This window comes from Centroberyx gerrardi, chromosome 8 (genome assembly GCF_048128805.1).
Source record: "Centroberyx gerrardi isolate f3 chromosome 8, fCenGer3.hap1.cur.20231027, whole genome shotgun sequence".
NCBI lineage: Eukaryota > Metazoa > Chordata > Actinopteri > Beryciformes > Berycidae > Centroberyx > Centroberyx gerrardi.
This window is the reverse complement of record NC_136004.1, coordinates 23,402,869-23,429,327: the sequence shown is the minus strand read 5'-3', so window position 1 is coordinate 23,429,327 and position 26,459 is coordinate 23,402,869. Positions and strand designations below refer to the sequence as shown.

The 26,459-nt window shown below is 41.3% G+C and overlaps 2 protein-coding genes across 2 annotated transcripts in view; both read left to right on the top strand.

Annotated features, from left to right (window-relative positions):
• frmd3 (FERM domain containing 3) overlaps positions 1-7,455 on the top strand; it is a 57,712-nt gene extending 50,257 nt beyond the window's left edge. Inside the window, exons 14-15 of the mRNA XM_071926420.2 lie at positions 6,549-6,786; positions 6,975-7,455. Of these exons, the coding sequence (XP_071782521.1) occupies positions 6,549-6,786; positions 6,975-7,455 (719 nt within the window). The remainder of the gene's footprint in view (positions 1-6,548; positions 6,787-6,974) is intronic.
• Positions 7,456-14,387: 6,932 nt separating this feature from the next.
• LOC139932606 (uncharacterized) lies at positions 14,388-26,103 on the top strand. The gene is made up of 12 exons (XM_071926423.2): positions 14,388-14,608; positions 16,809-16,971; positions 19,809-19,956; positions 20,724-20,887; positions 22,113-22,267; positions 22,741-22,824; positions 23,065-23,131; positions 23,516-23,638; positions 23,910-24,037; positions 25,287-25,403; positions 25,660-25,767; positions 25,993-26,103. Exons 1-12 carry the CDS (start codon positions 14,388-14,390, stop codon positions 26,087-26,089), a joined length of 1,575 nt encoding a protein of 524 aa, XP_071782524.2. The 3' UTR covers positions 26,090-26,103.
• Positions 26,104-26,459: the final 356 nt, after the last annotated feature.

Sequence of the window (26,459 nt, the reverse complement as noted above, 5' to 3'; positions counted from 1 at the left end):
AAAATACACACACACACACACACACACCAGTTGTGGTTTGGCTAGGGTTCCCACTGATCGATGTCTCGTGTGGATTAGACTCCCATCTGACTCTTTCATATTTGAGGCTCCTGCCCAGTTGTCACTGTCATGTTGCTACTGCTGTGACATGAAAGACATGAAAAACACATTTCAGTGTTAAGACACACTTTATTTAACTCGACAGCCTTGAAAGTGGACACATCACTTAACTGTTAAGTGACACTTGTTGTGTTAAGTCTTAACACAACAAATGTTCATCTTTATTTTCTCCCAAGGAAAATATAATTCAACTCTTGTTTATCCCAGATTTGGCATCATTGCAGTCCAGGCCTCTCTGTAATCACAGTTAGATTAGCTAGGATGAGTATGCATCTGAAATGAATGAAGTTTGTGTGTGTGTGTGTGTGTGTGTGAGAGAGAGAGAGAGAGAGAGAGAGAGAGAGAGAGAGTAACAGATATAGAGTGAGACAAAAATAAAAGTGTCTGATAAGAAAAACACACAGAAAAAGAGATCGGACGTCAAATGCAATGAAAGACAGATAAAGAAAGAAAGCCATGCAGAGAGGAAAACCGTTTCCCCCATCCTGTCCCGGGTCGGGCCTGCCTGTCTGTAATCAGTGTTAGATTAGCTGACTCTCCATCGCCAGGACCAGCCGGCTATATATAGAAACCCCAGCTTTGGGCCTGATCCTCCTGTAATGCCCCCCCTACTCTTTGTTAACATCGCTGACATTCACAGGAGGGTCCGCCATGTCTGTGTGTGTATCAGAGCCAGAGACAGAGACAGAGCGGGCATGTGTTCGGTGTATGTCTCTCCATCTCTCTCAATACATATGCGTGCATGCATGCGTGTGTCTGTGTGTGTGTGTGTGTGTGTGTGTGTATTTTGGAGTGTGTGTTCATACCCATCCCAGCCCCAGAGCTCAGTGAGGCAGTCAGTGTGTGTGGGTCTTGCCGCAGACAGCTGGGTCCGGAGTCTGTCATCAGATTAAACGATGGAGGTTCTCGAACACAGAACCAGCAGCGATGTGGGAAACGGCCTCAGCCTGGGCGTCATTAGCGACCTGCCCGACACGGGGGACGCCCTGACCTGCGGGAGCCGGGGCAGGACAGGGGCTCTGGGGCTGGACACGGCCCCGGACAGGCCGGAGGGTCCGGGGATCCGGGAGGAGGGACGGGCCGGGCCTCTGGAAGTATTCCGCCCAGGGGAAGGCAGCGAGGAGCGGGCGTCGTCCATAGTGGTGGCAGACGCCCTGCGGTGCCAGGTGAAGATTACAACACGTCGTAGCCTGCATCTACGCATAGCCAATCACACGGCACGGGACGTTTACGTACGGCTGGTGGGGCACGGGGGACGCATCGCCGGAACCGGTACGAGACATCAGAAAAATACACCAGAGAAGAGTAAGATGGGGTGGCAAAGGCATGAAAATGAGTCAGAAATAGCTTAGCTCTGAGGTTTAGTTTAACTTAGTTTAGTTTAGTTTAGTTTAGTTTAGTTTAGTTTAGTTTAGTTTAGTTTAGTTTGGTTTGGTTTGGTTTAGCTTTTGTTTAGTATAGTTTAGCTTTTGTTTTGCAGATTTCCAAAATATAGTGAAGTTTAGTGAAGCTTATTGTCATTCAGTGAAGTTTAGTGAAGCTTATTGTCATTCAGTGAAGTTTAGTGAAGCTTATTGTCATTCAGTGAAGTTTAGTGAAGCTTATTGTCATCATCCTTGACAGCAAAGCATTGTTTCAACACACTGCATGGAGGCTTGAGTAAAACAGGACTTTCCCTCTCCCCAGTGGGATGCATTTTCAAACTTGTCTTTCTATACTCTTTACCTTTAAGTCAGTATTGTGGTGGTGGAATGTAAGTGGGTACCTTGGCCTAGCAGTTGGGTTGCCAGGTTTGTTGGTGGCAACCGTCAAGTGTAATCTGTCAAACATTCTGAGACTCTCAAGAGACCACAGACTATTGGATTACCTCTGTGTGTGTGTGTGTGTGTGTGTGTGTGTGTGTGTGTGTGTGTGTGTCACGTGAGTGAGTAAGTATGCAGCATGCACGCACATATACATTAACTGTGTGTGTTGAGAGAGCTGAATATACTGTATGCCACTCATAAAGAAACTGTAATTTCAATGAGGTAATGCTTTAGCGTGCCTGTCTATTTTTTAATGTGCTGTGTAAAGTATAATTTATGAATGACACGTAAGCAAAGGCTCTGGAGTCGTACAGTTGTTTATGACTGGATGTGTAAACCAACTAGAGAGGTGGCAGACAGATTTGTAGTCAGGCTAAATGCTGCAGGAAAGCACTTTGAATGTTTGAATATTTGGCTGAATATGTGAATGGAGCAGTTTGAATGGAGCATCACTGAAGAGAGCTGCTTAGTGCTGCTATCACATGAAATACCTCGAATGTAATTATGGTAATAAAGGTAATGTTCATGCTTTTACTTCAATTATAGTTTATTGACCTCATGAAACCCATTTAAACATGTTAAATAATTTCATAAAGGCAAGGGCTTGAATTTGAAAATAAATCTTGTTTTATTAATGACCTCCCTGTGAAAGAGAGGGAGGGGGGGGATTTCCCTACAGGGATCAATAAAGTTTCACATCAGGATCTGGTGTGTCTAAATTAGATCTGCAGTTACAGTCAAGTAAAACATCACTGCACAGGATTCTAGCATTGTTGCATTGTATCTTTCCTAAGCTGAAACACCATAGCATTGCCACTTGAGACGGATCCTTATTATAATGCGGTGCATACGCTCCTGAGAGGTTTCAGTGATTTAAACCAGGCCAAGGGCAGCTGCTGAGCGTGAAGCGCCTGCTAGTGATCAGTGACGAAGAGCAGCATCGGGTCCAGAGAATGACACTGCACCATCAACATTTAGCCTTCTCTTTAATATTTATTGCCAGCATTAAAGTAAAACTCATAAAGGAATTGCAATGAAGTTATTAGCTTTGGTAAGACTTTTGCTGACAAAGCAGTAACACTTTTCTTCATTTGTTCCCTCCCCAAATAGATGGAGATAAATAGTTGACGTAAAACCTTTCAAAAATATTCAAATGAAAATTTAATACATAACAAAATATTATCCGAATGAATCGAGCCGGTATCAGGGGTCCTGTGTCTCGCTTTCAGTTGGATAAGTTGAGAAATCAATTCACCTGACAAGGAGAAGAGTTCAATAAACGTAATTGATGGGTCTATCCTTGCATGTAAGCTCTTACAGATAAATATACTTTAAAGGTGTTTGGGTGTTGACGATGAGTTTGAATGGTGTCGCGACAAAGATAAATAGGCCTGTCAACACTTGCGTAGCAGCGGGGGAAAACCCTGCTGTCTGTATGTGTGTGTGTGTGTGTGTGTGTGTGTGTGTGTGTAGGTGTGTGTGTGTGTGTGTGTGTGTGTGTGTGTCGTGGCCACACAGGAATCTGGCGGCTTGTAGTGTGAATCACCTGATCTGAGGATAGACCTGCTAGTGTCTGAGCTAACTGGACACAGAAAGAGAAGGGAGGGTGAGAGGGAGGGAAGGAGAGAAAGTGAAAACCAGGAGGCAGAGAGATGAAGAAAAGTGAGCGAGTAGAAAGGAGGAAGAGAGAAAAGATCTGAGAGAGAGAGAGGGAGTAGTAGAGTAAGTTAGATTAAGTTCAGAGTTACAGTGTGAGCAGGGACGCAGGGTTAAGAGTGAGAGGAGAGGAGAGTGTTTCTGGGTGATCATGTAACCTGACCCCTCCATTGCTGTGGGTCTTTTCAGATTATTGACATGAGATGAAGTGGGGGAGGGAAAGAGGACTTAATCCTAAATGTCTTGCTTTCGGCCAAAACCACTGGTGAATTTTGAAGCCAATACGAAAGTGGCGTCAGCGGCAATTCCTCTAACTGGCTCCAAACAGAGTCCAAACCCAGCCCCATGCAAGTCAATGGGACCACAACCCAATGTCTCTCAAACATTATAAAGTACATATAAAAAAAAAAAATTCGACAAGAGGTTATGGTCTCAGTAGCTAATTTCACTTATTCTAATGTGTGTCCTTAAGGGGGTTTTCAAAATGATTGTGTCATTAACGGGATATAACGGTTATAAAACGGGGGCCTAGTGATTGACAGGTCGCCTGTCGAGTGATTGACAGGTCGCCAATTATGGGCCAACAGTAGGCGTCGCTGCCAATAGTGGTTTCCACCCTCAGCCTCGATTTGGCTGCTCCAGCTCCAAAAAATGTCAACATGGCGGTGACTGTAAACACAATCTCCAGGCTTCAAAACGGCCCCTCAGAAGCCAGTGGTGACATCACACTCACTACATCCATCTATTTTTACAGTCTATGTTTCACAGGGACATTAAAGTATATTGAGTGACCCATAGTTTACAAAATTTGGACTTTGAGTTTCCTGGTTGGGTTGGTTCTGTTGCATTCTGCAAGGCAGAAGTGTGTTTGAAAATGGAATCAAATATTATCCTCAGCCTCATAAGTGGACACAGCACTTTAATGTAAATTAAAGTAAATGAAGTGATCCTGATGTGTTTTTTTTTCTTCATACACTAAAACTGTAGTTCTGTCTTGGCCTGTAGTATTCTACTGTGCTACTCTGCATTATGGAGTATGAATTATGATGAGATCAGGCTATTATTGCCCAAGACTGCTGCAATACAGTAATTTTACTAATGGCACTATACCAGTGATGTTCAAAGGTTGAATTTTTGGCTCTGTTTTTATCTCTCTCCTTCCTACTTTCTCATCCCCCTGTTCTTTTGTATCTCACGTTCTCTCTCGTTCTTATTCTCCTGCTTCTCTCGTTTTAAGTTGAATGCTTCTCTCTTTCTCCGTCAGCGTCAACTCACTCGTTGCCTTTTTGCTGACTCTGTTTCCATGGTAGCTGTCACCACTCAGTTCCTCAGTTTGTTCCACTCCTTCTCTTTCTTTCCTTCTGTTATTTTTCTCAACTCATATTTGAATCAGTTGGCATGGTTACTGATTAGCCAGTCAGTTTGGCCTTGAGTGTCTCATCACTGGTACAAGACAGCATCGTGAGGTTTGGTTTTATGTCAAACAAACAGACTTCTGTCTTACTAATATGGAGTCATTTCTCCAGTATTCTACCTTGACACTCTTGCCCACATGTACAGTGAGTGAAGGGACTACACATCCCAAAATATTTCACATGCTTTGAGTTAATTACTTAATATTTCAAAAATGTAAATCAAAGTCTCAAAGTCTCTCAAATCTCAATGTCTTATGATTGATAGGGTTAGGGTTAGTATAATATATAATATAACAGTGTCCCTTAATGAGTCTTACTTTCATGCTATGAATCGATTTAGGTGTCACTTTTTTCAGAAACAGTAGAACGCCTGTTGTACGATTGTAGAACTCAGAAAGTGTTGTGTTTCATTAGCAATACAGTAATATGATACAAGAATTAAAATTACTAATACACTTATGTCTGTTAGTATTAGACGTGTGTGTGTGTGTGTGTGTGTGAGTGAGAGAGAGAGAGAGAGAGAGAAAGAGAAAGAGAGGTGTTGACTGGTCACACGTCACTGGACATTTAGCCCCCAGCCCCCATTTAATCCATAGCAGGAAGACAGCTGTGCTTATTTTTAACACACACGCACACGCACACACACACCTACACACACAGACACACACACAAACACAAATCTAGATCTAGCACACACAAACACTTAACAATAATTAAGTATGAAATGCATGCCCCCCCACCACCACCACCACCACACACACACACACACACACACACACATTCAGGTTTATCTTGTGCATCATAAGTCAACAGTGAAGTGCGTTCAGACACACACAGCGCTCACTGCTGTGTTGTCCGGTCTGCTCATGTCAGCAGGAATGACTGTTATAATGCAGTATTTCTTTTTAGGCTTTTCATTCTGTCACAAAGTGAAAACAGCATGCACTCAGTGACTATTTGTACGTTATTATGAGGTTGGCAAAGCCTGAACTGTACAAATGTCTCCTGCCGGCATCCATAAGCCGACAGCAATGACTGCAACATGCACTTGGAACGTTTCAGAACGGATGATACCTGAAGTGTAAATCAAACATCTTTAAACAGCAACATTTTTGTATTGACTGGCACTGTAACTGCCATCGCATTATCAGGGATGGAGGTGGGCGGCGTATTGAATGACATTTGACTGTTTTTATTTTACATGCCAGTAGAAATGGGGTTTTCTAGCCTTATGAAGTACAGGAGCACCATCATGTGGCTTTCACTATCAACTGCAGCGTAAAATAGAGCCAGTAAAGAGTGAGAAACTGGGAGAGGACATTACTGATGGGACGTCTTGGCGTATCCTCTCTTCTCCTCTCCTACTCTCTTCCTCTTTTATTTCCCCCGTGAGAGACACATCATCCCCTTCTCCTGTTTCCTCCTTACTTCAGGAGGAAACCGGAGGAAATGTATTTGATAGTAGGTTCATATTCTCAAGTCTACAGAGTTTGTTTATCTCTACCCTTAAACACAGTGAGCGATAAAATGTAAATTATTATCTTTGTTTCAGGTGTTGTGGCTCTGAAGGACTCGGTCCACCTGTCTCCTCTCAAACCCTCAGCCACGCCCACAGAGGCAGAGCAACAAAGTATTGAAGGGGGGAACAACGGCTTGGGAAATGACCTGCAACCTCCCCGCGTTTCCATGGAAACCTCAAATCTTCGACCTCAGACGCCTAAGGCAGAGGATGAAGAGGAGGACGAAGAGGAGACCAGTGGAGCGCTGACCATCTCAGAGCTCGTCTACAGGTCAAAAGAGTTTTATAACTCTGTTTGGTTAAGTGATATTTAAAGGGAAAATCCACCATAAAACAACAGCTTAAAAAACAGCTATTGGCAAAGTACCTCGGGTCCATTTTGCACATATTACATATATCCACATATTATCAGTTCTCTAAATGTGTTTGAATGTTTCCATGCACTCCTCTCTCCTCCAGCCCCTGTGCCAGCATGCTGCCCACCCCGGTGGACGACAGCCAAGGCGGGGTGGACTTGCTGTTCTCCTCCCCGGCCCAGAGCCCCGCCAGGCTGCTGAGGGAGCTGCACGCCGACCCGGACATCCAGGCCCAGCTGGAGGCCGAGCGGGAGCGCGACCGAGCCTACGAGCGCGTGCGACTGGCCGGGAGGAGCCGGGTGGGCGGAGTCCTGAGCAGCGGCCTCCGTCTGCTGTCGTCCAACGAGAGGGTCAACGCGTGCGTGCTGAGCGTGGCCCGCTTCGTCGCCGTGGTGATGGGCGTTCTGTTCGTCGCCGTGCCGACGCTGCTGCTGCTGCTGGAGTCGGACATCGACGTGTCGTTCCTCCACGAGATCCGCCAGACGCCGGAGTTTGAGCAGTTCCACTACGAGTACTACTGCCCGCTGCGGCGCTGGATCCTCTGTAAGATCAGCATGGCCATGGAGAACCTCTGGTCAGACTGAAGAGAGAGAGAGGAGGATGAAAAACAAGGAGAGAGAGAGAGAGAGAGAGGAAGAGGAAGAGATGGAGGGGTCACTGCGAAAAAAAATGCCCAAATGTCTGTCTTAACATGTAATTTAATCTTACACTCGGTCTTAACAACTGAAACAAAAGAAGCAATCTGTGGATGGGATGAGGTCACTTCACTAGTTTCAGGACAGTTCAACTTATTTATGAGCAGATGGCATTATCACGAGACGAGGGAAGTGATCTGCCTGTTTTTACAATATTGTTTCTGGAATGAGTAAAATAGTTTCACTTCTTTGGAAGTAGAGATTAGAGAGAGAGAATATTTAAGTGTAAGATCCGGTCACTTGTTAAGATAGACACTTTTTGCAGTGATGGACTGACAGAAAAGAGGACAAGAAAGAAGTGTTGGAGGCAGATCTTATGGAGGGAAGAGAATCAGGGAAAGAAAAAATGAAGAAGGACACGGACAGAGAAGATCCACAAAGAGAAAACAAGTCATGGAAAGGAGGGAAGGGGGGTTGCTTTCATTTTACTAGGAGTCTGATTGGTCTGTTCACTCCTGATGCTGACGAGCTGATGCAACGACTCTTCCTGGTTGGTTCTCATCTTCAGAGCAGAGCGCCTGATTGGCCTCAGAGCCTGTCAGTCATGAAGGAGTGGGCGGGAACAGAGAGAGATGATTGATTTGACGGCAACCCCCGGGTCACTGGACGCAACAATAGCCACAGCCTATAGGTACATTATGTATATTTACAAAACAAAAGAGGAATATTGATGATTACTACCAATCTTAAAAAGTTGTTTTTAACGTTTTGTACATTTTTATGTGATCCAGATATTTCAGGAATTTTTCAGTCAGAGGATCTACTTTGAGCTTATTTTAAAATTAAGAGTTTACAAAAGATTACAAAAAAAAACAAGTTTATTGAAGTTTATCGGGTAATGGGTGTTGAGAAATTTAAGCTATTTTTTAAGACTACCGTCAGCATGAGTTGACTTGGTAGCACCCTGGGTTTTTCCTACAGAAGTTATAGCACAAATCTTTTACACAGACCACAGATTTCAACTGTTTCAGATTATCTGATGTCATTTTGGAATCAAGAAGACAGCATGAGAGAAGTTTCATCTATTTGTGACGATAAAACTTGTTTGTTTCGTTGAACTTCTAAATGTCTTCTGAACTAAATGTTAGCTCGCCAATTAAGGCTACTAGTGCGTCTTTTGATATGTGTATTAAGGTTTGAAGAGAGTTTTAACATAAAACCTATGAAGAAATGCTAGGGGCAGAAGAGGTTATATGTAGGCTTATGAGAAACTGTTACTGTATGGGATATTATGGTAGATCAGGGTTTCTTAAACTATGGTTTGGGACCCAAGGTGGGTCACCTGTCAGTTGTTGGTGGGTGTACTGGTATATTGTGACCTTACACTCTTACAAAGGATGTGTCATTTTGAACACATCTGTGTGTCTTCTTTGGGACAACACACACACCTATTACTTTTCAACACAAGATATGTTAATAACAACAAATGTATTGTCATTAACATTTGTTCTGTTGAAAAGTAACACAAGAGTGTGTTGTCCCACAGACACACAGATGTGTTAAAAATGGCACATCCTTTGTAAGAGTGTACAATCCTATATATTCTAATGGTAACTTAAGTGATAGGATGGTATACCCCAAATGCCCAGAGAAAGAGGTGTGTATAAGACAAGTGATGTGTTTAATGAACTGGGGTCGCAGGGCAAGAAACTAAATGTCTCATTTGGGTCCCGACCAGAAAAAGTTTAAGAAGCCTTGTAGTAGATGTTGATCGGACTGAACTAATGCGGTAGGAGAACAGTCGCAGTCACTTAGTTGGGTAAAATGTGGCACAGATTGGATCGGATCAGACAGATTTTTTAGCTGTTTCTAAGAAGGTGTTGAGGGATGATATTAGGCTGTGTTGTGTATCACATCTTTATCTATTTAAATGACTGCAACTGTATATATCCTTAATCAGAGTACATTATGGTATTTTCTGATTTTCTGTCAGTGACCAATAAGAGCAAGAGTTATCAGGGGTTATACAGAGGAGATTATCTAAAAGTGAAGTTTGACGAAAGTGATTGCTCAGTTATGGTTTGAGTAGGAGGGAAATAGCTTACACTTATCAATCCGAAAAGGAATAAGGCTCTGAAAAGGTATAAGGCTGTGTTCATTGATATGCAGTGCTGTTATGGCTGGCGTTCCCAGAGTGCAGCATGTTATTTTCACATAATTTTCTGTTGGTCATTTGTCTTGGTCATAAATAGACCGGACACAAAAAATATCCAAGACAAGACCACAGTCTGAGACAAAATCAAGACTTATCCAGCCTTGAGACTGGACTCAATATTGGACTGGAGACTAAAAACAGGCTACTGCAGTCCTGATCAGAAATACATGAGTCACTTTTGGGAACTCGAGCCATCATCAGGTGATTGCTGAAGTATCCAGTGCCTGTTAGCTGCAGTACAGTGGTTCTGGGTGGAGAGGATAAAAGGATAGAAGGAAAGCTATGAGAACTGACTTCAGATCAAATGAAAACTGAGATTGTTTTTAAAAAACAAATAGTTCTATGTAGTTCAATTTGGATCAACTTCTCAGGAAAGGGCATTAGCAGTTGAATAATGTCTCTGTGTGTCCAAACTAACAAAAATATGTATCAGAAAAAAGAAAAAAAAACACTGCATCTAACCATTGCATACACCATAGAGTTTATATCCATACAGTTCATAAATGTCTTGCTAATATCAAATATCCAAACTGTATGTATCATACTGTAAACCAAGTCTACAGCCAAACATAAATATGGCTGTAGACTTTCTGTGTTGTGATGTCTCAGCAAAAACAGGCATAGCCTCCATTCATTTCACACTAGCCATTAACGTATGCGTCCATATCATCCTAATAAAACTACATCTTTCCTGCTGACAGCCACTAATTCGTTTGGCGAGTTTGGCCGTCACGGATTTCAGCGGCAGCTGAAATTTATTTGCTTCATGCTGCTGCTCTATGGCAGTGTCAAATTGATAGTGATCCTATGCCAGCTGATTATTAGTACACTATTTTTGTTTTATTTGTTTCATTTGCAGCTAAACCAAGAGTAGCAACAGTCCAGAGTACAACATGGCCAAACTCTCTCTGTCAGTGGCTCTGGTCTCATTAAGTGTTTAGGCTTATATGTAGAAGTGTCCAAACGCTACATTAATGTTCATGTTCAGAAGTCACTCTCAGTACTTAACATTCACTAATCGCTCTTTGTACGCTGGCTTCTTCAGAGGCCACTGCGCTGCATATTACCGTCAAAATCCTCTCAATATCATATTCACTATTCTCAATCCAACGACGCTGCATCATATTTATATACAGTATATACCACATTATTATCAGACGTGTTGTCATGTAAATCTATAGACTTTATGCATTAACCAGCTTTATGCATAGAAAATATGCAGTAACAACACAAACCATGCTTATTTGGGACAAATTAAAGTATTTATTTTCCTACTACAGTACATGCACTGAGTTTTGATGCTGAAACCAAGCGAAGGGCCAAAACCACTATGAAACGACGATGACAACGTATGCTACTAGAAGCATTTAACATCACAGACTTTGAGGTGAAAAGAGCTTCGCCTGTGGGTGAAGTTGACCCGTATGCACTGCTAGATGATCACTATCACCCCTAAATTAACAGTGGGGAATATTACCTGAAACCAACTGTCACCCTGTGTTCATGGGCAACTGTTGCCTCCGCAGCTAAGCTCTTCTGGTACGCACATGCACCATAATACTAGAGCAGTTTATTTGAATTTACTTTGGATTTTAAATAAAAAGGCTCTGGTACTGTATAGGCTAAATGTATACAGCTGTACAGACATAGTGTGTTCCCAGCTTTGGTCCTTTATTTCTGTGCTTCATCCTCCTCCAACATGGGAAATCTCTCACTTGGCTACTTTATCTGACCTCTTAAATGCAGACTGCATGCCCTCGTCTGTAAATACTGTGTTTATAGTAGTGGTGAAAAAAAAAAAAGATCTGAGTGTAGATTTCCTTTCTTTCTTCCTTCTGTGTCTTTTATCTGTGTAAAGCGATCTAGGTATAGGCTTGGCTGTCTTGACCATCTTAGATGAATGCATGTTCTCCGTTTTTATCAAGGAGAGGAACAAAAAGAGCTCAAGGTAACGGCGTTGAGGGGTATTCTGTGTGCGATGATTAGGGATTGGTCATCTGAGAGTTCAGTGACCATTGGAAAAGTCACATTTGAAGACCAAAGCACATGAAACCATCATTCTGTGTGCTTTGGACTTAACTTTGATTGTGTCCAGCTTGATTTGACAAGACTGAATAGGCTACATGTGGTTGACCCATTGCTAATTCTGCAGGCTTCTTTTCAGTACAGCTAATCACAAAACAAAATTATGTCTCAATACAAAAGGGAATATTTCTTGATAGCTGCTTATAAAAGTATATTTTACGGCTGCCAAGAGAGTACTTCTAAAGCAGATGACTAGTTAGCCTCATCAATTGTGCTTTTGCTGTGTGTGTGAACCATAAAACAATGCCAGATGCTAAATGCTAATGCTAACACCTGACCTCATTGCTAACAGAGCATGCTAACATGTTAGCCATATCATAAGCAGGGTTGGGGTTCATTCACTTTCAGTGTAAACAAATCAAAACAACTAATTTGTTGATGAGTGTGTTCTCAATTACTTTACTATCATGTTGGTATCAGAAACATTTCATGACAAAAGATGTTCACTTTTGAAATTAGATGTCTTGAAAAAAAAAACACTGAACAGAGTGAATGGAAGTAACTTGACCTCAACTCTGATCATTGCAAATATGACAACAAAAAGCCACTCAATTCTGTTAATATGACAGATTTATGGCCCAATGACACTGTAGCATTATATTACTTTGTAGCTTGTTTATCAATTCAGCAGCCTTTATTTAAATACGTTTAAAAGGGAATTTCAGCCCTTTGAGATTTAGCTCTTTTATTTTGAGCTACTGAACTTGAGTTCTTGTGTTTTACAAACAGCATATAGGTGGACCGAGAATACAAAGTACCATGACCGAGACTAAAATGCAATTTTTGTTGTCTGTGCTGACATGTATAAACTGTGATTAAAAACATCTTCAAGATCACACACCAGTTGATGTCATAACTGAGGTATTGAAAAATGCAAATTCTGAGGTTCCTGACATGAGTCAAGTATTTACAAACCTTAAATTGAATTATGTTGCCTGTAAAAGTGAAACTAACAGTCCGAGCTGCTCTGCAGACAGCAGACATCTGGAATTCAAGACTGGTTAAAATCGATACACAATTACTGCTTTTAATTCATTTATTTAAGATTTTAAATATTTGAACTCAGGTCTACTATATGCAAATCTATTGGACAGCACATGGTATAAGAGGAAAATAAGCTGTTGTTTAGTAGATTATTTCAGTGTTATATGGGCATGTACAGTAGCGTATTCTGTTGCACGGTCACTTTGTTGTTTTACTGGTTAGTCAAACTAATTGTTTTGTTGTCATTCAGTCTCTTTTAATAAGCAACTCTGGGAGAAAATTTAAGAAGAATCAGAAAAAAAAAAAAAAAAAAAAAAACCTAAGTGAAAACAAGCAAGTTTTCCAGTGGTGTGACCCCCCTTCTGGGACAACCAAGCCTTATGAACTTTGTGAAGTGAAAATTTTGAATGTTTGTATGTTCTAAAAGAAAACAACATGGATTGTTTTATATGTTAATACTGCCACAATAAAGCCCCCTAATGAATATATATTGAAACATGGTGACTATTGTGTGGATTCATTTTTACATGACATGGTAGGGCACAATGCTTTTTATGTGATTTTATTTATATTTTCTTTAAGTTAAAGCTAGAATTTTTAGATTTGGGAAGAATGTTTGATCTCTGAGGCATCAAAAAATCTCATAACCTGAATATATAATTATTCTCTGAGATCTCAAGGCAAACAGTTATAGCTTTCTCAATGCTTTGTCTCCCTCCTTTGGCGTGAAAGTGAAAATGCAGTTTGTATTGCGTCTCTATGGTGATGTTTGTGTGAGCAACATGGTGACAAGGACTTAAGGGATCATATGTGGAGCGTTGAAACCTTTATTATCAGGAGTGGACTAAAGTAGGAAAGAAAACTGGTAGTCTGTTCTCTATTGGGTGAGATGAACCATGTCTAATTTTGAGTTGGATATTTATTGATCCAAAGATCTCAAGTAGACTCTTCGGAGCAGTGATTAACATGCTGTACCTGCTCTATGACTAAGATTGCACTGAAATACTATAGATAGAAAAGAGGAAATCTTCATACAGGGTAAGACTGACTTCTGATTCTCCTAAGCTGGATCATACTGTAGTTGGTTGTTTTTATGGATTATATAGACAAGATGCAGCATTGACTACTGGAGTTCAGTGACCCATAGAGACAGTATTCTCAGAAAATACAGCATGTGTTCAGTAAGTGTTGTGTGATGAATGTGCTTAGTGTATTCCATCATATCTCCAAGTTTGTTGTTGTTGTTGTTGTTGTTGTTGTTTTTCACAGGACATTGCTGTCAAAGTAAGACAACAGTGTGTACAGCCTCGTCGTAAGGAGACTCTTTATCCAGGAAAGAAAAAAAAAATGTGTCACCGGGCAGAACTTCTCAGAAAATCCTCTCAGAACAACATGTGAATTCAAAAAGACTCAGTGGAGTCATGAGGAGAAATACAATAGATGCACATTAAAATATAATGTTGTGGGGGCAATGCATACAACTGCACAGCTGTTTGTGAGACTGAAGACCTTGGTTCATATCTTTGAGGATCAGTGAAGTCTAAATGATGTTTGTAAATGAAACATGAACAGGCCAGGCAGCAGGGACATGTGGACAATGGATGAGCCTGAAAAACCTGAGCCACAGGTGACTTTTGAACCAGCAGATTCAATCAGAGAAGCAGGAAGTGCTGCGTCCAAATGTCTGGAGGACTCTGGGAATTGTAGGCAGGACATCAACCAGGACCTGAACCCTCATCTCCTCGATGACTCTCTCTTCACCGAGCAGCAGAAGCTGAGGCATGCGTTGGACTGGGCTCACAGTTTCCTTCACAGCGGGTCAGATGTTCACCACAAACTCAGCATAAGCGACAGTTTGATATTAGCCGATGGAGAGCAGAGAGAAACACAGAATAGGTCACCTACATATAAACATTCACCTGCAGCGAAACCCCACCTTCCCTTCTCCTCCACCCCAGGGAGTGGGGAGGTATTTGGGAAACTAAGGAGTATGGAGAATGTTTGGCAACTTGAACCACAGAATTATAACAGCAGTGAACTACAGAATCGACTCTGTGCATATAAACCTCCACATCCAGATGAACCTGCCGTTCCCATCTCCTTTACCCCAGGGAAAGATGAGGTAACAAGGCCTGAGGACAGGCAAAGTCCTGGGAGTATGGAGCTAAAGGATACCAAACAAACTCCTAGCCTAGACAACTACTGGATTACATGGGATCCATACATGTCTAATCAAAGCGACTGCACATCCATAACTGACAGAGATGCAAATCAGAAGCTTGCAGCATGCTTGATTAAAGAATCAACATCATCTTCGAGTAACACCAATCACAGAAAGATGTTTGGCCCTGCAAGTGATATTACCTCATGGATGCCTGGCTTTGGACCCTCATCTAAAAGCATTAAACCCACAGATATAACTAATAAGACAGCTGGAGCTCAGGCAGAAAGAGGTGAATCATGGGTAAATACAGAAGGGCTGCCAGGACATCAGAAGGAGTTGGGCGAAGTAGAGGATGAGGAGAAGGTGGAAAGTAAGAGGAAAGAGGAGGTTGAGAAGGAGAAGAAAGAGGTTGATAGGATGAAAGAAATGGAAAGGGAGGAAGAAAAACAATGCAATTCATATTTTCAGGTGTATGCAAAGGATAACATAGGCATCAGTGAGCCTGAGAAGACACACAAACAGATTACAAACACTGCAAACCTCAACTTTGGCTGTCATTTGAAAATGCCAGCAAACCTTACTGTGTATGAGCAGTACCTGCTTTGCGTGAATCACTTGGACCGCCTCAGAATGGTGCCAAACCAACATGTTAAACCTGGAGGCATCATACAGTCACATGTGACAGAGAGGAAGACGTCGGAGGAAACTTCTGCACCTGCTGATAAATCGGTCTCACCTACTTCTTGCTTGGACCAAGAAGTAAGCAAGAGTTCTTCCACCACTGATCCTGAGATTAAAAAACACTTCAGCAAAAGTGGGAGCAAAAGGGTTACAGCTGCAGAGTTCAAAAAGACATTTAATAAGGAGAGGACTTCAGTTGTTGTTGATAAAAACCAGGACAGGACCACATCTAGCGGCACTGGAGCTACACCTGCAGAATATGGTAAGACCAGATCCTGTGAGCTTTTGAAAACAACTGTGAAGGAAGAGCATGAAAACCAGAATATAATCTACTCACCAAGATCGGATGCAGCTGGGAGGAGTTTGTAGCGTTTGGATTTTTACTTCCCATTCATTTGAATGGAAAGTAATTGATTCGTGAACATATTCAACAACAGATCCCACTACTGATTTTTAATTGACTGTGGGTCCAACGTTTTACAACATAATTTCGCCAAATAGCATTTTCTTTGATAGACAGACTATTTTTCCTTTCGCTAGTGAAATACCATTTAGGAGAGATAGTTCCTGTTTGGGAGACCGAATCTACTTTTATTTTTAAATACTAATTTTAGTGTAAACAAAGAATAGAAATGCAAAATGAGGACGGACCAATGACTGCTTTCTTGTGTTAAAAGTGGGATCTGTTGTTGAATCTGTTCACCAACATGTTAAATGTCAGTTTTCAGAAAAAAATCTGAATACTACAAACTCGTCCAGCCGCATCCGATCTTGGTGAGTAGTTTATATTCTGGTTTTCATGGCAGTCAAGTGCCAAATAACCCCATGTTAAAACTAAGTGGAATATTGCTTTAAATAGTATACATGGTAGACAGTGAAGGCAGACGGCCATCATTAGAAAGATAAGTGCTGTACAGTGCAGATCAATCAATTTGTCATACACCCATTACTCTCAAGGAAAAGATACTGTAACCTTTGTTTAGTGTTTTCTTCTGTGCCATTTATGTTCAGTTAGTTTTCATCCATCCTATATGCTTCACAAGGAGACATGAAGGTGATGAAAGTAATTGTAATGATGATGATTAGTGTATATGTGTGTGTCTGCATGAATATATGTGTTTGTTGTCTTTGCACTTGTCTATGTGTCTGTTTTATTTGTCTGTCTACGGTCAGTTTTGCAGCCAAAGAAGAGCAGAAGTCATCCAGAGGTGAAGGGTCATCAGGACGGTGTCAAAGGTCAGAGGAGAAGAGTCGGGGGTCGAGGTCCTTCTTGGAGGTTCTGGGAAAAGTCAAGTCTCTGCTGGTCATCGCTGACTCATGGAGAGGTGAAACCAAGGTAACAGAATAATTGCATCTATTTAGTGGATTTACTGGTGTTACATTTAGAGTCATTTTTTTATAAAGACAAACTCACTAATATTTGCCTGGTTTCAGTCCGTTACAATCATTCCTTAGTCATACTCCCTCTTTCAACCATGCCCCACTTTTTCAAATTGGAAGCAAAGCAAAATACCTGTTAAGTTGCATATCAGGCAATAATAATAAATGAGGAGTTTTATTTCGGTTTTATTTATTTCAAAACAGATAACCAAAATTTGAAAAAAGTGACAGCTACTCTTAAAATGATAGATAGAAGATAGATAACATTAAAAGATGCTGTGGTATTTTTTAAGGATAGATGGTAAAGTAAGCTCTTGGTAGACAAAACAATAATGCTTTTACAGGAGGTATCTTCTGTACTTCAGAAATACTGAATGCTGAACATAACTAACCCTAACCCTTTCCAAAATTAGTATATTTATATCACTTCTCAAGACTTATAGACTAGCCTTTATGTGATTGTTTTTCTTGTCTTTAATCTTGTGTTGTTGCCCTTATTGTTTGTTCTGTGTTTCGTTTCTAACTTTCTGTAAAGCACTTTGTAAATTCAGCTTTTTTTTTTTTTTAGAAATATTCTATATAAATAAAGGTAAATAAATAATAAATGGTCTAATGTACCACTTTGTAAAACTGAACGTCCTCCTGTGTCTTCCCTCCCACACAGATCTTGGTCAGCAGGAGTAATCAAACACACAAAGACATCGAACACACAAAGGTGCATAAAGAGACACACACCATCACCTGACAGACTAATACACACATCTCTACCTCCAAGAGAGACACACACGTCCCATCATGATCGCCCGGGACCAATACCACAAGTCTCCCTGGGTGAGTTCAATACCATAAATAATTTATTTTGTGTACCTGTTTTATCATCATCGCAGCACAACACATACACACAACATCACTGGTTTTGGTAATTAGATGGGTCTTCAACATCAACAAAACACAATAAAGCGCTAAAATCTCTGCAAAGTCATATGACTCCATGGAACCAAACTTTAAGGGTTTTCTTATGACGTCGGATGACAACAGATGTTGTTTTGTTCATTTTGTGGAATCTCAAATTATTTGTTTGAAATTAATTTCACACTTAATATCACCCATCCATCCACCAACAAGTCATAAGACTGGAGAGATTTTTTTTCCATCTGAGGTGCATAAGAGTACGCACATGATTGTGTGTGTGTGTGTGTGTGTGTGTGTGTGTGTGTGTGTATTTTATCCGAAACAAATGAACAAACAATTGCACTACAATCTTACAGGCATATATTTTGTACAATGGCTGCACTGTTAAGTGCTTTAATCAGTGAATTTTGTGAGTTTCCATGCTTGCTTGTTAATTTGGGGGAAAAAGCTCTTCATCAGTATTCTGAAGCTAAACTAGTTTATCCAAAATGCCATTTATGTTAGCATACTGAATATGAATATGACTGTTATTGTTTGCCCTTACAGGCACAGCAGTGCACGTCAGTCTGGACAATAACACCGATTACAAATACAGAGTAAGAAATTATCTTATTTCTCCACTTTACTGTGTTGTCATTATTGATCTACAATGAATATTATCACATTTATTAAATACTGTCATTGTGCCTATAATGTAGATGTTGTTAGGATCTTGCAAAAACCTTGCATGTCCATTTTAATTTTTTGTTTTATTTTGTTATGATGTTAATTGTCTCCCATATGTAGAAAATGATTTCATGGCCTTAGGGCCAAATCATCCCAGTGAAAAATATAAAATAAAAAAAAATAGAAAATGCATGTGTCAGCGGGGAAATTTTTTTTTTTTTCATGTAAAGTTACATTTTAAAAAGACAAGGTTTCTGCAGTACCGTGACAACAGATGACTTCCCCATGTCATCACTAATGCCAAAACCTGGTCACTCATGTTTTTACTTTAAAGGTTTAAACAGTCCTCTGTGTGCTGAATGACTTTCAGAGCCTAGATGAAGCCCTCAGCCTGTTTCTGTGGGCAGGAGGGACAGAAAGTGATTCTGTTCCTCCTCAGTTCCTTTGCTTGTCTCAGTCTGTCGACTCTCAGTTGAAGCCTCCAAAGCTGTGATCACTTGGATGCTCTCGTCTATTTCTGTCTCAGCATCATTGAACGTTAGAGCTCTTTGACGTTCTGCTGTCTTCTGAATCGTTGTACTTTAGTGTCTGCTATCCCCAGCTCACCCTCTTCAGATGTGTTTTTTTTCCAAAGGTGTAATGTCATGTCATATTACGGTTTGATTCTGAACTGATGCAGAACTGACATACCCATGTTTGGTCAGTCGTAGGAGTCTCATGTTTCTTACCCAACATGCCTTCCAGGCCCTCCACAGGGTCAGTTAGCTCATGTCTCTTAAAAAGTGGAACCGTGATGAAGCTCTTACTGTGTGATGCTAACAGTGAGAAGTCAGATGCATCAGGCAGGACTTCGGGGCTTTGAGGTTCCTTCCTTCACAGATGAAACAGGGCACTGGGGTTTCACTCATTGCTGCTGGCAGATTTTGCTTGTACCATCACTGAAATGATGACTACAGAGTAAACTACACAGCCTGTTTATTTGATTAACTTTCCCATGATATCATATAATATCAAGAGAAGTTTATGAATTCTCCTATTGTTTATGAATTAACGTAACCAGGTCCTCCCCTCAAATATCTTCTGTTTTCCATTAAATATCTTCTGCTTTGTTTGTGAGTTAATGTTTGTAATGTATCTTTGCGCTAACATTCAGGTGTATATACTGTATATCTTATGTACTGTATGTGTGTGTGTTTTTCTTCTTGCACCTCCCAGCCAGCAGGTGTCACTGTGTTGACCCGTTGGCTGTGTCTACCTGATGAGGTGTGGCTGTCCATCCTGTCTCTGCTGCCTCACAGCGGCCTGTCCGCCGCGGCACGAGTCTGCCACCGCCTGCACAGACTGGCCACTGATCATACGCTCTGTAAGTCTGCCGGCTGGGCAAAATTTATCAGTTCTCACTTGGGAAAGGTAAGCTTGGTAAAGGTTAGCTTGGTAAAGGTTAAGGTTAGCGTTAAGGTTTAGTTCATGTTTTGGGTAAGGGTTAGGTTTTGACCTTACCTGATTTACTAAAGCCTTTAATGGGTGCAAAAACATTTAGCATGTGCAAAATCAATGACATAACTCCTGATTGGTTAAGCAAATTGTCTTGCACTTATTACAAGTCTTAGTACTGACCTTGAACCCACTAAAGGTTTTAGTAAATCTGGGCCTCAGTTTTTGGGGGTTAGGCTTCAGGGTAAAGTGAGGGAATTTAATGTCCTAAATCAGTGGAATATTCTATACACCATTTAAGTAGTAATACAAAGTGTGTGTGTGTGTGTGTGTGTGTGTGTGTGTGCGTCACAGCCACATGGTGTGTTCTCATGATGTAAGAACTTCCAGTGCAGTGTGTACCACTCCCTGGACAAACACAAGATAACCCCAGACCGCACCATCACATGCTTTCATACCTACCTACACACACAAATATCCAAATATACAGTAGATAGTGGTGTCGCGGTCTCCTGTAGGTCACACGCTCTCTCTCTCTCTCTCACGCACACACACACACACACACACACGCACACACTTGACACATGCTGCTCCCTTGTCCAATCTCTCCTTTGATGTCTGATTCACCACCTAGGTCAAAAAAGAGCATGCTCTCTATCTCTCTCTCACTCTTTCTCACTCTCTCTCTCTCTCAAGGGAAAAACCTCAGGATCGAGAACTGCTCCAGCTTGACAGACCGATGGTTTCAGATCGTGGGCCGGCGTTGTCCCCGTAGACTGTCTCTGTACAGGTGCAGCGGCCTGTCCGTCACCTCCAGCGGCCTGGAGACGTTTTTCTCTCTGAGTAGAAATTCTCTGGAGGTAAAATGATCGATCAGAACGCAGCACTTTCTACTCAGTCGATGGATTCCCTTCCAAAATAGTTCCCCCAAAAGAGAAATTTGTTGCACCCAGGCCTGTCAGTTGTAAGATAGTCTACCTAATCACTAAGCCATCCTACAATCTGAAAAAAAAAATATATATATATATAGATATGACATGATATGATTGACAGTGAATCTTCTGTCATTAGCAAGTGTGATGCATTGTGTATTGACATTGTGGATTTATTGACCCCGGATCTTGAATCCATCAACCTGCTATCAAGCATACAGCTTGTGAAACCACATGTCAAAACATGTCATGTAGCGTTACTGGAGCAACCGATCAGCTCAGCAGGCTGGTGCTCACATTCAGCACACACTCATCATTCCCTTGAAAAATAAAACAGTAAGAAGATTACAGACAGTTTTGGGGGGGGGGGAATACAAGATTGCTTATTTTGAAGGAATTACAGTAGGAAAAAAGTGCTGATTTTCCGACATCTCTGAAATTTTGAGCTTATGAAAATGGTTTTGAACAGGTTTCAGAGACCCTGAAGTCATCGAAATAACTCAACATGTAAACTTTCAGCTCTGTAAAAATAAAATGAAAAACATAAACAGTGCCTTTCCAAGGTTTTACCCTTCTCTAGGATTATAGGATTATATTGCTATCATCCAAGAAATCAGATGAGAGCAAAGCACCCTGGGTAGAGAATTATATCTATCTGTCTGTATCTGTTAATGGGAACTGTCCCGCTTCATTCATTAGATCAGTGATTCTCAACTTTTTTCATATCAAGGACCCCTAATTTAGCAGACATTAGGGCCATAGACCCCCATTTGATGAGATTTTGTCTCTCGAACCCAAATCTGAGAATATTTTTATTGTTAGATATGATTTTGTCCAGAATTCTGTGACTATCTGTATTGTAGGTACAGGAGAGATAACAGTGAAACTATGATCAAAATAGTCTTCTATATTCTCTAATTGTGTTAATTTCTTGTAAATGAAATTATGGTTAAGTTTGCCAATTTATCAATTTGCTGGGGACCCCCTGGAACCCCCTCAAGGACCCCTGGTGGTCCCCGGACCCCACGTTGAGTACCATCGCATTAGATGATGATGAGCACTGTACTGTATGTCTTCATTAATTGGGTGAATAGAGGACAATATCTCTTCCTCGGCTAATGAGGACTAAATCTTGTCATCCGTCGGACTGCAGGAACTGAAGGTGACAAGTTGCTCTGGGCCCGGTCTCCATGGTGACTTGATGCTGCGTCTGATTGGTCAGCTGTGCGATCATGTGACCAGTGTGGATGTGAGCTGGAGCGGGGCAACAGACACGGGGGTGAAAGCTCTGACTGACGGCTGCACAGGGTCAATCACACAAACACACACACACACACACACACACTAAAGAAAGATGACACATGGATTGAACGCATTATGAACCAGTCCTCATATAAACTGACACCAAAAACTCATGATAAGCCCTAGCAGAGGCATAAAATCCACCAGACACCTTAGGTCAGATTACGTCAGATCAGGAATAGTTCCTTTTTGTTCAACAGTAGATGTTTCTGTTGGCATAAGAGAAATAAGTTTAATACCCACTCAATGGGATGATTTAAACTACAGAGTTTTACTGAGGCATATATAATATGATGTATCGTCTCCATTAAGCTGTTCCTTGCAGCATTATACACCCATCATATAGTTAAGCTGCAACACTTTACAGTTAACAGTACTTGTAGATTCAGAAATGGCTATATTTATCCTTAAACTAATGAAGTAATTTAAGCTTTCATCTCTCTCTCTCTTTTCTGTCTGTTAACAATGATTATATAAAGGTTGAGGCTGGAAACTGTCGTCCTGAACGGCTGTCAGGTCACTGATGAGCCGCTGACAAAACTCATCATGAGACACAGAGAGAGGTCAGGCCAGCTGTGTGTGTGTGTGTGTATGTATGTGTGTGCATGTCTGTTTTCTGTGGGTGAATGTGTACATTAATACATTTATGCATGTGTGTGCTTTGTTGTGACAAAGAGAATTGAGTTTAATGTGTGTGCACACATGTCTATTTGCGTGCGTGTGTGTGTGTGTGTGTGTGTGTGTGTGTGTGTGTGTGTGTGTGTGTGTGTGTGTGTGTGTGTGTGTGTGTGTTTCTACATTAGTCTGTGCAGGTTGGAGGTGTTTGGCTGTCAGTTCCTCACTCCATCCTGTCTACTGACTGTATATGAGGTATTTAATGCTCTGAAGCACCTTTTTATTTGTCAACCAGACAATTTCTGAAACTTTCTTCCAGATTTATTTTTACGACTGCTTCTTTTGCATCCTTGTTTTAGACTGTTCAACTTGCCTGTGTTGCAGGGACCATTGATACAGATTTTTCCAGAACAATTTAGGAACCCATTTTTAATCTTACAGTGCCCTGCCGTTGGGGCCTGGTCCATTTTTTAAACACACTGACTGTGTGTGTTATCTTTCATAAATTTGATTTTGACAGCAAAAATGTGGTAAATGCGAACAAAACATGTCTCAAACATACTTTAACATGTGAGCAAGTGTGAATCTGCCACTGAATGTATGTACAATATTTATTTTCCTCTTTTCCTTGTCTCCTAGCTGTGTCCTGGCCTCCAGCATCTAAACATCGGACAGGTGCCAAAGGTCAACGCACACTGTCTCACACTGATGACATCACAGCTCAAATGTCTCCTTTCCCTCAATCTGACAGGACTACAGGCTGTGAGTTTCTGTGTGTGTGTGTGTGTGTGTGTGTGTGTGTATGATTGGTTTTGCTGATTATTATTGATTATGGTCTATTTGGATCATAGTTCGTAACAAATGTGTGTAATGTGACAAATGTCAAATACAGCTTGATTCTTAATTCTCTTACTGCTCAATGCTGTGTGATGTGAACTTTATATCTTTCAGTTATGAATTTAAAAAAGCTTTACTTTGAGATTGACATTATTGCATTTTTTAAATGATACTCCATCTCTCTCCTTATCCACAGCTGAGTGACGCCTCAGTGGACAAGATGCTGCAGGACTGTGTTGATCTTCAGAGTTTGACCCTCAGTTCCTGTCCTGGAGTCACTGACCAGACACTGCACAACATCAGCACACACACACCCTGCATCAGGTACACACACATACACACACACACACACACACACACACACACACACACAGATTCATGCATTCATCCAAACCACAACATGGTGCACACACTCCTAATATGGTTGTTCACAGGGATGATTAAAGCTGCGGTCGGCAGGATTTCTAAATTGGCATTTTCTTTTAAATGAGCAACAGTAATCCTCGTACTGGGAGGACATTTTTGAATATGCTAATATGTCAAAATCTCAGCAATATTAATAGCACCTTTGCTTCGCTATTTGCTTTTGAATCAGTCATCGTTAGCGTTACGTTAGCTGCTTTGGGAATGTCGCTGAGCTCACATTTTCATATTTTGACATGAATTATTAGTTGTCACTGGAGCTGGACCTTGAGTTCTTACCTGCATGCAGCTAGCAGGGACCATCTTGGAAGTTTTTCCTTGTATGCACTGAGGGTCTAAGGCTGGTGGTGCCAGGCAGGTTAGGCTATGTTGAATAGCTAGGCTTGTCTTGCTAAAATCTGCTTTTGTGTGTCTTGTGCTTTTCTTGATGTTCGTCTCACATCATTCTGTTCTATGGTTGATTGTTGCTCAGTTAGATCTAGTCAGGCTCATTCTCTGTAGAGTCCTTTGAGACATGCATGTGATAAAGGACTATAGAAATAAAATAAACTTGAAAGACTACACTACAGCAATAATTTCTGCTGCCATCTACAAAAGACTGAGCACTGAGCACTGTCCCAGATGATTTCTACTGGTTTCAGCTCATCTTGACATGCCAGTTTATTCTGTGTCACCTGGCTGTTCCTGACTTTCCCGTCACCTCTCTACAAATATTTGCTTATGTTCATCTATTGAAATTAAAATCCATGTACTACATTATTCATTTATTTATTTATTACTCATTGTTTATTCAGGGTAAGTTGATGCAGCACACATTTTCACTGACGCCCTCCTTCACTTTCACACAGTACTACACATTCACACCTGGAAACCGCCCAGTGCAACCATAATCTGCCACTGTTCAGCTCAGTGGGAGCAGTTGGGGTTTAAGTGCCTTGCTCAAGGGCACATTATTGGTAGTTGTTAAGAGAAAGGAGAGTCTTGTTCCTTTTCTTTCCCCACCCATTTCCGAGTCTGGAGATTCATATCAGTTCAATCTCTCTTCAGGCTTTATAAGATACAGCAAAGAAAAAGTTTGTGTGTGTGTGTGTGTGTGTGTGTGTGTGTGTGTGCGTGTGTGTGTGTGTGTGTGTGTGTGTGTGTGCGTCAGATCCCTGGATGTGAGTGGCTGCAAATCGGTAACAGATATAGGAGTCCAGTCTGTGGCTCTGGGCTGCAAAAGACTTCAGCACCTGGACCTGAGCTCCACCGGCACAGGGAACAGAGGGTAGGAGACACATTGTCTAACTTCAACTGATAATACATCATAACATGCACTGTGTAATCCAATAGGACTCAATATAATACATCATGATATGATACGATGGGGTACGATAAGATACTATCTGGTCCAGTGAGATATGATATGATTGGATATGGTACAATACGATATGTGTGTGTGTGTGTGTGTGTGTGTGCGTGTGTGTGTGTGTGTGTGTGTGTGTGTGTGTGTGTGTGTGTGTGTGTGTGTATGTGTGTTACAGGGTAACTTTTCTGGCAAGTTACTGCAGTGGACACCTCCATACAGTCAAACTGAGTTTCTGTCACATCAACCCAGAGAACATCCTCAAACTCTGCAGGCGCTGCAAGAGGTAAACACACAAACAAACACACACACACAAACACACACACACACATTACCATTAGCTCATGAGTTGAACAGAGTGTGCGTCATTTCAGTTGTCGGTTGTTCTCCCTTCTGTCATCTTTTTTTACTCTCTCTCTCTCTCTCTCTCTCTCTGTCTCGCTCTCTCTCTTTCTGTCTCTCTCTTTCTCTCTCTCTCTCTCTCTCTCTCTCTCTCTCTCTCTCTCCCCAGGTTGAAGGTGCTCCATCTATATGGCTGTGCCCACATCCCCTCTGAGAGAGAGATCAGAGAAGTTAACTCGACTGTCAAAGTTTACCCGCTGCCCTGACTCACACACATTTGGATAGAAAGAGAAGAACACTCACACCACACACAGAAAGATTGCATGTGATCCGTTTAAATTAATAACAGTAGATAATAATTTATCTTGGTGTATTGATTTCACCAGTAACCATTAATAGGCCAGTACTTGCCCTCAGTCTGGCTTGAACCGCCACACATGATCACAGAGAGAAAACACACACTGTAACTGATCAACCCCTTGAAAATGATCCAACCAAGAAGCAAAACGATGACATTTTTACTTTCACCAAGTTTACACCTAGCAACAATCATGTGATGTTAAGGCAAAATGAGGTTAGCTGGATCTCAAGGATTGTGACTTATGTTACAAAACAAAAGGTATCTGTCACAAATAA

What these genes read in the sequence shown, in the direction of transcription:
- LOC139932606 (XM_071926423.2), top strand. Translation starts at nt 14,388, where the DNA reads ATGGATGAGCCTGAAAAACCTGAGCCACAGGTGACTTTTGAACCAGCA. An exon ending in ACCGGCACAGGGAACAGAGG is followed by an intron (nt 25,404 to 25,659) that starts GTAGGAGACACA and finishes TGTGTGTTACAG; the next exon opens with GGTAACTTTTCTGGCAAGTT. An exon ending in CTCTGCAGGCGCTGCAAGAG is followed by an intron (nt 25,768 to 25,992) that starts GTAAACACACAA and finishes CTCTCTCCCCAG; the next exon opens with GTTGAAGGTGCTCCATCTAT.